Source organism: Danio rerio, chromosome 15 (assembly GCF_049306965.1).
Source record: "Danio rerio strain Tuebingen ecotype United States chromosome 15, GRCz12tu, whole genome shotgun sequence".
NCBI classification, from domain to species: Eukaryota; Metazoa; Chordata; class Actinopteri; order Cypriniformes; family Danionidae; genus Danio; species Danio rerio.
In genome coordinates, this window is record NC_133190.1 from 11,340,395 (window position 1) to 11,354,713 (window position 14,319).

The 14,319-nt window shown below is 34.3% G+C and overlaps 1 protein-coding gene across 31 annotated transcripts in view; it reads right to left on the reverse strand.

The window, feature by feature from the left end:
- The window catches only part of tenm4 (teneurin transmembrane protein 4), a 463,933-nt gene that overhangs the window by 115,137 nt on the left and 334,477 nt on the right, over nt 1-14,319 (reverse strand). For all 31 annotated transcript variants that reach the window (XM_073922732.1, XM_073922725.1, XM_073922721.1 and 28 more), the window contains 1 exon segment: nt 10,215-10,334. In XM_073922732.1, the coding sequence (XP_073778833.1) occupies nt 10,215-10,334 (120 nt within the window).

Below are 14,319 nucleotides of genomic sequence, written 5' to 3' on the forward strand. Positions count from 1 at the left end.
TATTCATCAGGGGTCTTCACAGCGGAATATACCGCCAACTTATCCACCATATGTTTTGCGGAGCGGATGCCTTTCCAGCTGCATCCAAATTTCGGGAAACCTCCATACCACACTAAGAAATAAGCTAGATAAACCTAAACTGTTTACAAGTTGTGTCTCTAAACTTCTTATGTCATAATTATCCTACTAGTTCTCTATAACTAATGATATTTCTATCAAATCCATTTACCAACATAATTGAAAAGACTGTGTATGTCATTCATGAAATACAGTTATTTTCTAAAATATGCCAACCCTTTGAAACTGCATTTGGATTTGCTAGTACAATGGCATTCCATTATCTAATAATCCCATTTACTAACATTTTAATCAACATTATTCACTCCTCTTCTGCACTACCATCAAAACCAGACTTAATAAAGGTTGTAATTCATTATGTTCCTCTAAATGACAGGATTCAGTTGAAAAGGACTCGGCTTCAGTTAGTTACGATGGGTTTTTAATCTGGCAGCTACACAATGTGCCCGGAATACAATGAAGCACTGGCTCAGTTTAATACACTGTGCTTTTTTTTTTTTTTTTGGAATTTGCATTAATAAAATCAGTATAAATGTGTGGTGTGCAATGTCGCTCTTCTCTCTTGGGGAATAAGCTGGCGAGGTTCTTCACTAGCCGAGCCTCTTTGTTGTGCGCTGGAACGGTGTGCTTTGATAAAAGAGGTGAGGGGGGAAATGACATTTAAGGCAAGGGTAAAGCATTATTGATCTGTGCTGTCTGTGCTAACATAACTTTATAATAACCTCACAATGGCAGTGCATGCTCTACATACAGAGTCGATCTCTTGTTGACGCCGCTAACGGGACGCTGGCTACCGTGCGAGTTGACTGACGGTGTACAAATCAACTCTGATCTTCTTTCTTGTGAAGAAACACACCTTTACAACACGCTCTGGTAGATATGAAAGCACATTTTAGCGTTAAATGCGGTTGTGGTGCTAACAGCTGATTAGCATGATACGTGGATGCTAGGAATGCGCTGTAGTGTGTGTCTTTGTTCTCGGATGTTGGCATAAACGCGGTGTGCATCTGTAGTCACACCTCACGCTGCTTGAACATTAATTCAACTACATATCCCAACGGGCTATTCACAGAGCTTTCATTGGCACGGCTGATAAACAAAGGTCTGCTTTGCCCTTGTTGTCGTGCCCTTGCTAAAATGTGAGCATTTGTCTGAGCGCGGTGGGAGTTTGAACAGAGCGTGCTTGTCTGTGAGAGAGAGAAAGTGAGCCTGTGTACGTTTTTATGCAGGAGCGGAGCTGGCGCTAATCTGCAGTAAAAGCTGGCTGGCTAGTCACATGTTCTGAGAGAAGTGCACACACATATAACCATTATACAAGCACATACTTAAGCCCTAAAGGCTGCCATGCCAATCGATGAGTGATTCGTAGGCCTGTTATCAATCACGCAAACACCTCAGGCATGGGTGACACACTTTATTAGTGCATTCAGCCTTTCAGTGCACACTTTGAGGCGATGCAGCGTTAACCCAATGGGGTTAGCTGGATCGATGGGTTACACCCTAAACAGGTCAAAGCCAACCAAGTTGAACTAAATTGAAGCTATGTTCACACAGCATTCAAACACAACACTGTTTAAAAGGGTAATAGCAACTGTATTTAAAAAATTGAACTGATTCCCCTAAATTTACAGGCCTGATTTTGGAATAATGTGATGCATAAACAAAAACAATAAAGATTCCAATATTTTTTATTTGTTCATTCAGACAGAATACACCACCACCACCACCACTACCGCTACTACTATTACTACGACTGCTTCTACAACAGGGTTTTTCAAAGTCTAAGACAGTGGGCCTCCCTTTTGACAACTTATCCATTGGCGCCCCCCTCCTCCCAAACACGCACGCACGCACGCACACACAAGCACACACACATATACATATATATATATATATATATATATATATATATATATATATATATATATATATATATATATATATATATATATAAATATATAAATACACAGACAGATGTCAGACTGTTAACTCACGTTTATCATCATTTGCATGAAAGTGCAATTATTTACAGAGTAATAACAAGTATTTTAATATAACGTTTTTAAAACTAGGATGATGGTTCAATATGAATAGAACAGATCCAAGAACTGTCCATCCCAGTCAAAACAGTCGAAGTTTAGCGGGTCTCATGTCATTAGCCAAAATATTTTGACAAACCACACATAAAGGTCGTGGTTCATCAGCTGGTCCTGTCCACGTAAATCCTAAACTCAAATACTGATCATCATATCGTCGTCTTTTGGGTTTAAGCCCTGAACTTGAAGGCTTTTGTGGCGAGAGGGCATGGCCGAGAGCCGTGGGAACAGAGTGAGGCCACGGCGTAAAAGTGGATACACCTGCGGTGCGCACCTGCTTCGGATCCCACGGAAGAAGCTCGGGATTGTAAAATGAGGAAAGACGGCAGAGGAAGCGGAGAGAGCACCAGGCCCGGACATATTTTACTTTTGCTTTCAGTTTGTTTTGGTTTAGACGGCAGCCTCCGTGAGGAGCTGCCATCCCTGTTATTAATAAATCATTTTGATACTGCGTCGGTTCTCCGCCTCCTTCTTCCCGGCGGCCAAAGGGCCGTGAACTTCATTACAGTTTTGAATCGGGGGGGGGGTCTCAGAAACCGACCCATTGTATTAGTAGGCATATACCTGTATTGGCGGGCTTGCCAAACAGAAGCGAATTCACAGCTATGGCCTTCTGGGTAAAAAAGGTTTTCTTATATTTGACGTATTATTTTTTTGCTTTGTTTAATTAAAACGTTTAAATATAATAACAAATACATATAATAATTAAACTTAATAATTATATTTTTATTATATTACATTTTTTTCCCGCGCCTCCCCTGACATGCTCTGGCGCCCCCCAGGGGAGGCGCGCCTCACACTTTGAAAACCCCTGTTCTACAACAACTACTTCTACTTTAATAATAAAACTTTAATAATAAAACTTTAGTATAAGTAACATTTTTTACTATTACATAGTGACCTATCAGCCTAATAATAATATATTGGCTGTTTATATTAGAGCTAAAGATCTTTGGCTGAACCTGACAGGACCTGGGTGTGTTCGGGTTTGATTTCTATCATTTTAGACGGGGTTGAGTCGGGCTGGATGTTCCTGGCTGGTAGAAGATGAACAAACAGTCCTACACAAAAATTGAAAAAATTAGCCAGATCAGAACTATGCATTTCGAACTGTAGCAGCAGCAGTGAAAGGGTGTTCAGTGCTGCTGGACACACCATCCAGAGCACAGGACTGCGCTAAAGTCACTGGATTCAATAATGTTCCTCCACAATAACATGTTGCCTAATCTTGGTGAGTAAAGGGTTTATAAATTATAAATAAATTTTAATTAAACCATAAAATCATAATGTAGACAGAATATACAGGCTAATGTTGCCATTAGGCTATTATTTTATTATTCAGCTTCACCGTCGCCTTAAGGCCAGATTGTAAAGAGAAGTGGCAAAACGAATCTTGCAGAGCCTTTATCTTAATTTCCTTATTGCCAAATACCTGTCATAATTTAAAATTTATTTTAACTTAATCTGTTAAGAAACACTTCTTTTCATTGGTGTGTTGGCCAATTTAAAGGCTAAGGGTATGTACCTAGGCCTATTTAGAGTGCTGATATGTTACAATGTTACAGAGGACTTTTTTTTTTTCTTTGTCTTCCAAGTGGCCTATAGCGTACGTTTGTTATGAATAAATTATGTTAAAACATATAAAAGATTCGTTCCTGAAAAAAAGGCAAAAGAGCTGTGTGCCTGTGCTTATTCGAATAATGTCGAGCTGTAAACAAAAGCTTTTTTCAAAAGCTGTCAATCAAAATATACCTGTCGGGCTCTGGCCGAATTCTGTTGTGCTTGAGCCCCACCGGGCCTAATTTTTATGATCCGATTACGGCTCTAGTTTATATACATATTATGAATGGTCCTAGTCTTTTGTACAGTCGCATAGCCCTTGCACCTTTCAAAAAAAAATCTAACTACATGTCACAACGATGCATAGCGCACAAGCTAACGAGTATGGGCGGGACTGAGAGCTGACACTTTACAAGTGTTAAGTCCCGCGAAGAAGCTCCAGGTGGAAAGTTTTGTTTTGTGTTTACTATATGATTAAAGTTGCTGCACGTCTGCTGGTTTCCTCTGAATAAACAAGTTTTATATAAGGTAGCGTTCAGAAAAAAAACAAAACCCCAGCGAAGAAACTCGACACAGAGGAACACAAAAACCTACTGCCAGCTAGCGTTTTGTAATGGAAAAGAACAATGCAATGTTCAAGGCAGGCACAGTGGGTCACGCCGATCACTCAACGCAGAAGTATAAACCAGCCTTAATTCCCTATATTCTACCTACAATTACTAATAACTATAATAAGTAGCAATTTGAGAGCTTAAAGAGTCATTGTAAATGATTTATTAATAGTGAGAAGTGTCATTTAAAATAATGTATGACCCTGATAATAATAATGATGATAATAATGATGACAATAATACTGACAACAACAACAACAACAACAACAACAACAATAATAATAATAATAATAATCATAATAATAATAATAATAATAATAATAATAATAATAATAATAATAATAATAATAATAATAATAATAATAATAACAATAATAATAATAATAATAAATAAGTTTTAGGTCCAACAATCACAACTAATATGAAACATTATCAGACTTTTGCCTATTGTTTTGGCTAATAGTTTGTATGTTATGTTAAATAAATCTGATCAAATATATCTATATTTGATCAGATTATAGACTATATCTCTACTGTAGATTTATTATAGCCTTTTTTATTAGTGATGTGCATTGCTAAGAACTTAATTTGGAATTCATTTTAACTTAAGTGATCTATTCAGGGTTGCGTTTCCTAGGCAGCGACATAACCCACAGCTAAACTATCATAGTACATATAATGCAACGTTTAGAAAAAGAACGCAATGTAGTGACAATTGTTTCCAAAAATCGTAGTTTCTCTGTCATAGATACACTGTTTAAACTACGCTAGTTATAACGTAATATTCACAATGACACTCTAAACGGTGTGGAGTAACAACTTCTTCAGAAAAAAACTTGATTTTTTTTGTGCAAATTGTTTTAGAAGCACTCACATTTTTAAAAACCTATATCATATAAATTGTTTATTGTTGTAGGCTTAATTTACAAAAGGCTATTTATTTAGAAATTAAATAATAATAATAATAATAATAATAATAATAATAATAATAATAATAATAATAATAATTATAATATATTTTTTTTTCACAAGCTTTGAAGACGTAACACAGCCTGAATTCCGCTTTTAAATAATAGGTCACCTATAGATTTCGCCATGAGCCACGGCTGTGTTCAAAATGGCATAAATGTTTTCAAAATGCACTACGAAGGGAACACAATTACTAATATGAAGATTGCTAAAACCGAACTGTAAAAATACTTTGAAAGCAAATTACATTATTATTATTATTATTATTATTATTATTATTATTATTATTATTATTATAATTACAGGTTTAAATGCTAGAATGTTCAAAATAAATAGAGCATATAGGGGGAATAACGGGGAAAATAACACAACCAGGACCTATGCTTCTAACAACAGCTCTAGAGGTGTAGTTGCAACCGTACAAGTTTGCGATGCAGTTTGTGAATGTTTGTTGGAACGACAGATTTTGGAAACAAGAGATGTTCGTAATAACAAAACTTGTGACCTTACTAGCTAACGATGGTTTTCGAAAACGCACTCCAGAGCGAATCTACAGCTAAAGACTCAATGATTCAAATGATTTAGAGTGATTTCACAGTTAACACAGTGTCTCTTGTTAATTCAATTAAATTAAATTCATCTATAGACCTTTTAAAAAGGAAATTGTGTCACAGCAGCTTATCATAGATAAGTTCTAGTAAATTGAAACTGCTTCTGTCCAGTTCTCAGAAACGAAGTTCAGTTTAGCATAAATTAATGTAAGTTAATAACTCAATGTTTCAAATGATCCATTTAGAGATCGTCTTTAGTTCACAGCTAACTAATTCAAACAATCCATTCATTTTTTTTTAAACCATTAGTTTCAATATTTTCAGAAACTTGTTTCAAGAATTATCCAATCATAAAAAACCATACAAAATTGGAAAGCATATTAATTCAGCTTTCAGATGATAAATCTCAATTTCCAAAAACTGGCTCTCATGACTGGTTTTGTGGTCCAGGATCACATTTTAATACCAGACTTAATCGGCTTTTGAGCATTTAGAGAATAATCGGCAGTATTACTAACGACCACCTTTGGGATCTAACAGAGACTGAATCTCACACAACACTGGTGTCACTTCCAGCACATTAACAGTCACCTGACGTCTCTACCGTCTATCGCTCAGTGGTTCTGGATGATGTGACGCAGCATTCAGCTCTCTCCTTTAGGGAAAGAGCATTGCGTAAGTGACTCTCAATACATCAAGGCAGATGTATAATGGATGGCTTTTAGGATCTCCAGAGCATGACTTTAGGCAAAATTTTGTATTACATGAACGTCCACTGAATGTTATTTGGTCAGTCTGGCTCTAATGGCTAAGCAGAGAAGCAAAGTAACCTCTTTGGGAGTGAAGAAAGAAGTAATTTAAAATAACAACAGCGCTGGCAAAATCAGTTAAGACAGCTTTCCCATTTTTTTAAGCAGGCAAGCAGGTGCATTGGTGATTTCATGCCGGACTGAGCCTGTTCTTGCAGGGCTTGATGGGCTGTTGTGGGAGGGAGACCATGTGTTTACGAGCAAAGCGAGGGAAAAATAGAGAGAGCCAGGGAGACGGAAGATTGTTTACGACTACAAAAAGCACCATCCGAACAAACAGGCAAAATGCGCAATGGTGTGCTGGGAATAAAATTGTCCTCCAATTTTATTTTCAGCACATTATGGAACATTCCGCCATACAGAAAGAGTGTGCGTGTATGTATGTGTGTAGGTGCGTGTGTGTGTTATAGCTTGAAGATGACTCATACTGTGTGTAGAATGAAGTCACATGTATTGCTCAGGTGTAATTTTTTTTCACAGGCTTCAAGACTGTAAAAATCTTGATGATTCTGTGAGTTTTGTCTATCAAATTTAATATTTACTTTGTATTTTCTATTGGATTGAAGTCAGGTGATTGGCTGGGCCAATCTACAGCTTTATTTTCTTTCTCTGAAAGCATTTGAGTGTTTCCTTGGCTCTGTTTTGGATCATTGTCTAGCTGAAATGTCCACTCTGGTTTCATCTTCATCATCCTGATAATGTAGACGTTGGACTAAAGCAGCTAATATTAATTTACAATAATGAAGAGCAAATGTTTGGTGAATAACTTCTGAGAGGTTTTAGTTGCTGTCTGGGCTTTCACTGCCTTTCTACACAACCCTTTCTTCATGTGTTTCATGCTTTTTTCCTGTGTTATTTATTTTATTTTTTTACACATAACTTCATTTGCAAATTTGTTTTCTTTTCATACATGTATATCTATGGTTGTTATCAACATCTGGTGAAAATGTCAAGCCCTTGTAGAAATATCTTTTCTGAGAAAAATGGTGACATGTTGAATACTTATATTTCTCAATGTGTATACATTTATATATATTTTGTAATTAAATTAATTGAATAATTAATAAAAACTATATTAATGATAGTATCCTGATTTTTCTAAATGTGTGTATATGTGATTCTAAGATTGTTTTATTATATTGTTTTATTACAAGGTAATGTGATTTAAGCATTTCTACCTTTACTGGACATAACTGTCAAGTTGACCAGACGCATTCACTATTTCCCGTGACGTTGAATATTTGTGCCCGTTTCCTAGCAACTTCCTGATAATAATAATAATAATAATAATAATGATAATAATAATAATAATAATAATAATAATAATAATAATAATAATAATAATGATGAAAATAATAATAATAATAATAATAATAGTAATAATAATAATAATAATAATAATAATAATAATAATAATAATAATAATAATAATGACGATGACGACGACAACAACAACAACAACAACAACAACAACAATAATAATAATAATATTAATAATAATAATAATAATAATAATAACAATATCAAATTAAATTTAAAAATTCATTCTGATAGCAAAAACAATGTTACTTCAGACATGTTTTTAAACTTTCAAAATGTAAAAAAAGGTGAAACACTGTGTCTCCAAGGATCCCAAAAGTTATAGAATTTCTGAAAATTACAGAATTTTAAAAGGTGAATGTTTAGGATGATTGTAAGGATCGTTGGCGTTACGTCAATATGGAACTCAAGCCCCGCCTTGAAAAAAAAATATTCCCGGCCTGCTCACAAACACTATAGAAAGAAAAAGACAAACACTTTAGCAGATCCTGGTTGAAGCATGCTCATGCTCTGCTCTGAAGTTTAAGGGAAAGTTAGTGTTACCCAAAGATGAGGCTGTGAAGAGTCAGTGGGTGAAGTTTTTTTTTTTTTTTTGCAAAAATACCTCAGCATTATAGCCCCAGCCTTCTGTTGTGTTTCCGTCAATTTTCTGACAATTGATTCAGCAATTTGCATGCTTACAACAGGCCATTTGTCGACCCTTTGTTAAAGGAAGGATCGGAAAAGACTACTGATGTATATGACTTTGTCAAAGCTTGACTGGAACTTTATAGTACACAGTTCATGGATCAGTTCCTTCCTCCATTTCACAAAATAAATGGTTTAAAATTGTTGCAATAAAATGGTTTTCTCTAGCCTGCAAATTTTGTATTTACTACTGTTTTTATTAGTTGTAACCACTCAATGTGGCTTGTATTGTATCTGGTTAACTCTTTATATTATCATATCGCATCTAAAGCTATGCTGAAAATGTGATGCATGCCACTTTATTTATGGATTCAAATGCGTTTGTGAGCTTGCGATTTGTCATTGCTATGGCCACCGTCAGCTGTTCCTACACACGTGCATGCTAGTTGAGCTTTAGCCACTGTGTGGATTAATACTGAATGTGTGTCATGGTTTAGAATTGAGCAATATGCTGGTGTTTAACCGCATTGCTGTAATGCTCTCCTTTATTGGGCTCACACATACACTCTGCACTCTGACTACTTCAAAATTGTTGATAAGCCGTGGTGGGCATTTCTCTCTGTCTCACGCTGAACACAGTCGACTAATCACAATAGACTGGGTCATCGGACCAATCAGATTAGCATCGCGCTTAGGAGGGGTTTGGGGACAAATGAATCGCTGAACGAATCATATGGGAATCTTTGGAAAAATAAGGTAAAAATAAATGCATATTATAAGACAATGAAAGTGATTTTTGAGCTTGCATGCATATCAGACAGTTGTTGGGGACCCCCAAAACCAAAATATGACCTTTTTTAATGCATAATAGGGGCTCTTTATGTGATATTTTTAATTTCATGTTAATTTTTTATCATATTATTATTTATATACATTTTAAGTGTGCTGGGTAGCACCAATAGTTGCTGACCCAATCTTAAATATAGCTAATAGGGTTATGAGCTAACTACTTTTTAATTTTGACTTTTTTTTGCTTCTGCAAATGGTATTTAGTCACATATTTAATGTCTTAGATTTGTGCAAATAAATCATTGTTTAATGTACTGCATCAATCAATGTTGTATTAACGTTATAATCTAATCAAGGAGATTAACAAGCCCTCTAAATTAAATAAGGAGATTCAATCAAACTTTCAGTTCAGCTTTGCCTCAGGCTTTAACACAGTGTCCTAAACAGATGTGACATGTAAACACACAATTAAATATACATAAATTTATACCTGCTCAGTGCTCATAGATAAAGAAAATTCAGCTTTCTAGTCAGTGAAAAGTCGGGGAACTTAACAATTGGCTAGTAACTACTATACAATTATAGGCTGCAATTAAAAATTTTGTAGTTTCAAGGTACTGACGTCATCAAATAGAATAACAGATATTCAAAGCTTAATTCTAAAATCTTAATAGAGCCTTTGTATGTAAAATGAATAAATCAACAGGCAACAAGTTTATAGTACAATTAAATAATTCTGGTAGCTCCACTGATAATTTATAACCCACTTCTTTAAATAGCATTTTATCCCCAGTTGCAACTTACCTGCCGTCCTGTCTGGTGATTGTATACCCATAGGCCGGTTTGTTAATGAAGCTGATATTTACGCCAACCAAAGGAGTTCCATCAGAAGTCACCACTTGTCCCCGGATAACGCAGGCATGACTGTAGGGTTAAAAAAAAAAAAAAGCGAAAACCACAGTTGTGTTATAGCACACAAAAGCATCAGATACTATTTGTAAACACATATAATAAATTAAATGAATCCCAGAGCTCTGAGGAAACCTCAGCGGGGCTTCTTGTCTGAGAAGCAAAAGATAACAGGGGAAAAAAATGGGATAGTGTTTGTGTCATTCCTGCTGTTTGAGAGAACAATGCAGAGGTATGAGTGCTTTCAGTCACAGCAGATATCTGGGCTTGAAACTGCCTCTATTTGATGTTATCTGTCTGCCTCGGGAGCTCTGACTTACTGATCGATATGAAAAAGTCAAACACAGTTTCTTAAAATCCCGAACAAGTGCAAAACAACTTCCCGCTAGACAAGATTTATGACTCACTGTGCTGGAGATTTTTAATCAGGTTTCATGCTGTTCAGATTTAAAATTACGAAAGACAAAAATAAAAAAAATAAAAAAGAGAGAGAAAGAGAGAAAGAAAGAAATATACTTAGGGCATTTTAAATCCACCAATATTTGATTTTTAACTCTTAACAAAATGAATACTGTTGAATATAGAAATCTAAAAACATGCATTTGTTACTTTATGCAAAAAAAAAAAGTTCTAAATGATTAAGTTTTTATCAATTAAATCTGTAATTTTATCACAATTTAAATCTAGAAGTCATTGTTGATATTCCTTTAATATAGAGTTTAAGTCAGATTTATTAGCCCCTCTGAATTATTAGCCCCGTTTATTTTTCCTCTCAATTTCTGTTTAACAAAGAGAAGATTTTTTTCAATACATTTTTAAACATAAAAGTTTTAATAACTCATTTCTAATAACTGATTTATTTTTCTTTGCCATGATGGCAATAAATAATATTTTACTAAATATTTTTCAAGACACTTTTATACAGCTTAAAGTGACAATTAAAGGCTTAACTAGGTTATTCAGGTTAACTAGGTAGGTAAATAGGCAAGTTATTGTATAATGATGGTTTGTTCTGTAGACTAAAAATAGATCTAAAAAATAACCTAAAGGGACTAATATTTTTTTCCTTAAAATGGCGTTTAGAATTATTTTATTCAAAATAAAACAACTAAGACTTTCTCCAGAAGAAAAAAAAATATTATCAGACATACTGTGAAAATTTCCTTGTTCTGTTAGACATCATTTGGAAAATACAGTATTTAAAAACAGAGAAAAAAAATAAAAATCAAAGAGCGGCTAATAATTCTGACTTCAACTGTATATATACACACACAAACAAACAAGTGAACTTTTATGTTATCAAAGTTAAATCGAAGTAGATGCAAGACACAAAATGCAAATGTTTTGCAACATGCAACAACTTGCGATTTATTTGCAGAAAATAAATATATACACGTGCTATTTAACAACTCATAACATGTTGTAAAAACAATGTAAAATTACCCATAACTAATTATAATTCAATGTCAACACTTTCATTTAGTTAATAATGCGACATTAGCACCCACACTAATTTTTCTGTAAATAAATGCAGTCAACAACACATCGCCTTAACTGGCATCTCTTTGAGCATATAAAGTTCACAAAAAATTCAAGTTCAAGTTTATGAATCATATATATATATATATATATATATATATATATATATATATATATATATATATATATATATATATATATATATATATATATATATATATATATATATATATATATATATATATATATATATATATATATATATATACATTATATAAAACTGCCCTTAAATTATTTTAAGTAATTTTAAAATGTAATTTGTCTTATGTCAGCATCAAAGATTCATAAACTTGAACTTGAATTTTTTGTGAACTTTATATGCTCAAAGAGATGCCAGTTGCTTGTCACGGCAAGCTTTAATATATATATATATATATATATATATATATATATATATATATATATATATATATATATATATATATATATATATATATATATATATATATATATATATTATTGCTAAACTTTTAAAGAAAAATACAAAACTCATGTTGAACAGGTAAATTTTTCAGCAAAGCCAATAGTAAAAATTATATATTTTTTCTTTTTTAAATCATAAATCTTTTAAGAGTCACGAAACACCAAACACATTTTTGGAGCTGTTGACAGTAGTATGTGTCCCACACTGCTAAAAACACTATTAGGACACATATATCTCACTAAAAGTTGAAAATTGGTTGTTTTTGCGCTATTTCGAGCAAATTCGTACTTCCAGTTTGAAACTAATTTTTGAAGCTGCGTCACGCCCATGAGATCTTAGCGTGTATTCCAGCGTGTGGACTGGATGTCTGTACCTGGGTATCCCGTATTATATCTCCAAGTGTGTTGCATTCATTCATGAGTAAGGCTTGGTTCAAACCAATCAGCGTGCTCCATTATGTATGCGTTGCAACTTCATTAGATGCATTCTAGCTTTCTTAGACTGTACCTGAAACAGTGTTCAGATGGCAGAGAGACAACACATGTCATGTTGCCAAAAGTTGTGGCAAAAAAATAAGAATTGTTTGGAGATACGGGTCGTCAGTCTTTCTTTCATAATGTGAAGGTTGTTTCATTTTCTTGGTCACGCTTTACAATAAGGTTCATTAGGTAATGTTAAGTAATGCATTTACTAACATGAACAAACAATGAACAATACATTTACTAAAGTATTTATTCATGTTAATAAACATTAGTAAATGAAAATACAGTTGTTCATTGTTAGTTCATGTTAACTTATGGTGCATTAACTAATGTTAACAAGCATGGACTTGAATGTTAATAATGCATTAGTAAATGTTCAATTATGATTAATAAATGCTGTACAAGTGTTGCTCATGATTAGTTCATGTTAGTAAATGCATTAACTAATGAACCTTATTGTTAAGTGTTACCATTTTCTCTCTATGAGAGCGCTGCTGGACTTACGTGTGGATCAGTGCTTGCGATGCGCGGCTGAAATGCATTTGTTTGGAACCTTTTTTACTCAAGAGCATTTCTATTCAATGGTGAGATCTGGATTTGCTGCTTGTCTCCTTTAAAAAAAGACGCAGCTCCAGTATGTGCTCCAGATGGCAAAGTAATTTGTATGGTCAGCAGTACTCTTTCAGTGTTGAAGGACAGACCTTAGTCAAAATGATTTTTAAGTTACTTACTTTACAGTACATTAATATCACTAAAATATTGAAAGATCCGCCGTAAATGCTGCTCTTTGTGTGTAAACACGTGAACACTGTAAGCAAACTTTTGCCAGCCGTAGTGTTGAATTTTCGCCGCATTTTGTGACAGGATAGTCTACACACACGACTTTCTGACCTACTGAGTGCATCTGAATGCAGAGGCTTTTTTCTCTTATACAACGTGCGGTATCAAACATTTCACTGTCATTAAACACACTAGGCTCTATTTTGACGGTCCATGCGCAGATCGCAAAACGCAGGGTGCAAACGCTTTCAGGGCGTGTCAGGACGCGTTTATGCTAATTTAAGGACGGAAAATCTGCCTTGCGCCAAGGCGCATGGTCTAAAAGTGTTGAGTTTATTTTCTTAATGAGTTATAGGTGTGTTTTGAGAATAAACCAATTATAGTCTCATCTCCCATTCCCTTTTAAGACCCAGCTTCGTCGCGCCTTGAGCGCATTCGCTATTTACAGGACGCAATGTCAGTCTGCCACAGTCTGGTCAGTGGAAAAAAATAGCATTTCACAAGCAAACAGTTAACAGTTGACAGTTTTTTTAACAGAAAACTGTTAAACAGAGCATCTACTGCGTGAGAATGAGAGATAAATGATCTACTTTCACTTTTGCTCTTGGATAGGGAAACTTTTACACAGACATCAATTAGCCTATAAATAATTAATTTTGTTTGTTAAGCACAAAGATTTGTTTCAAAACTATTTCTAAATTCAGTTCTAATTTCTAGAAAAGAATAAATTAATAATAATGACCAAGTGTGGTCAAAATACTGAGTTATTTCCAAA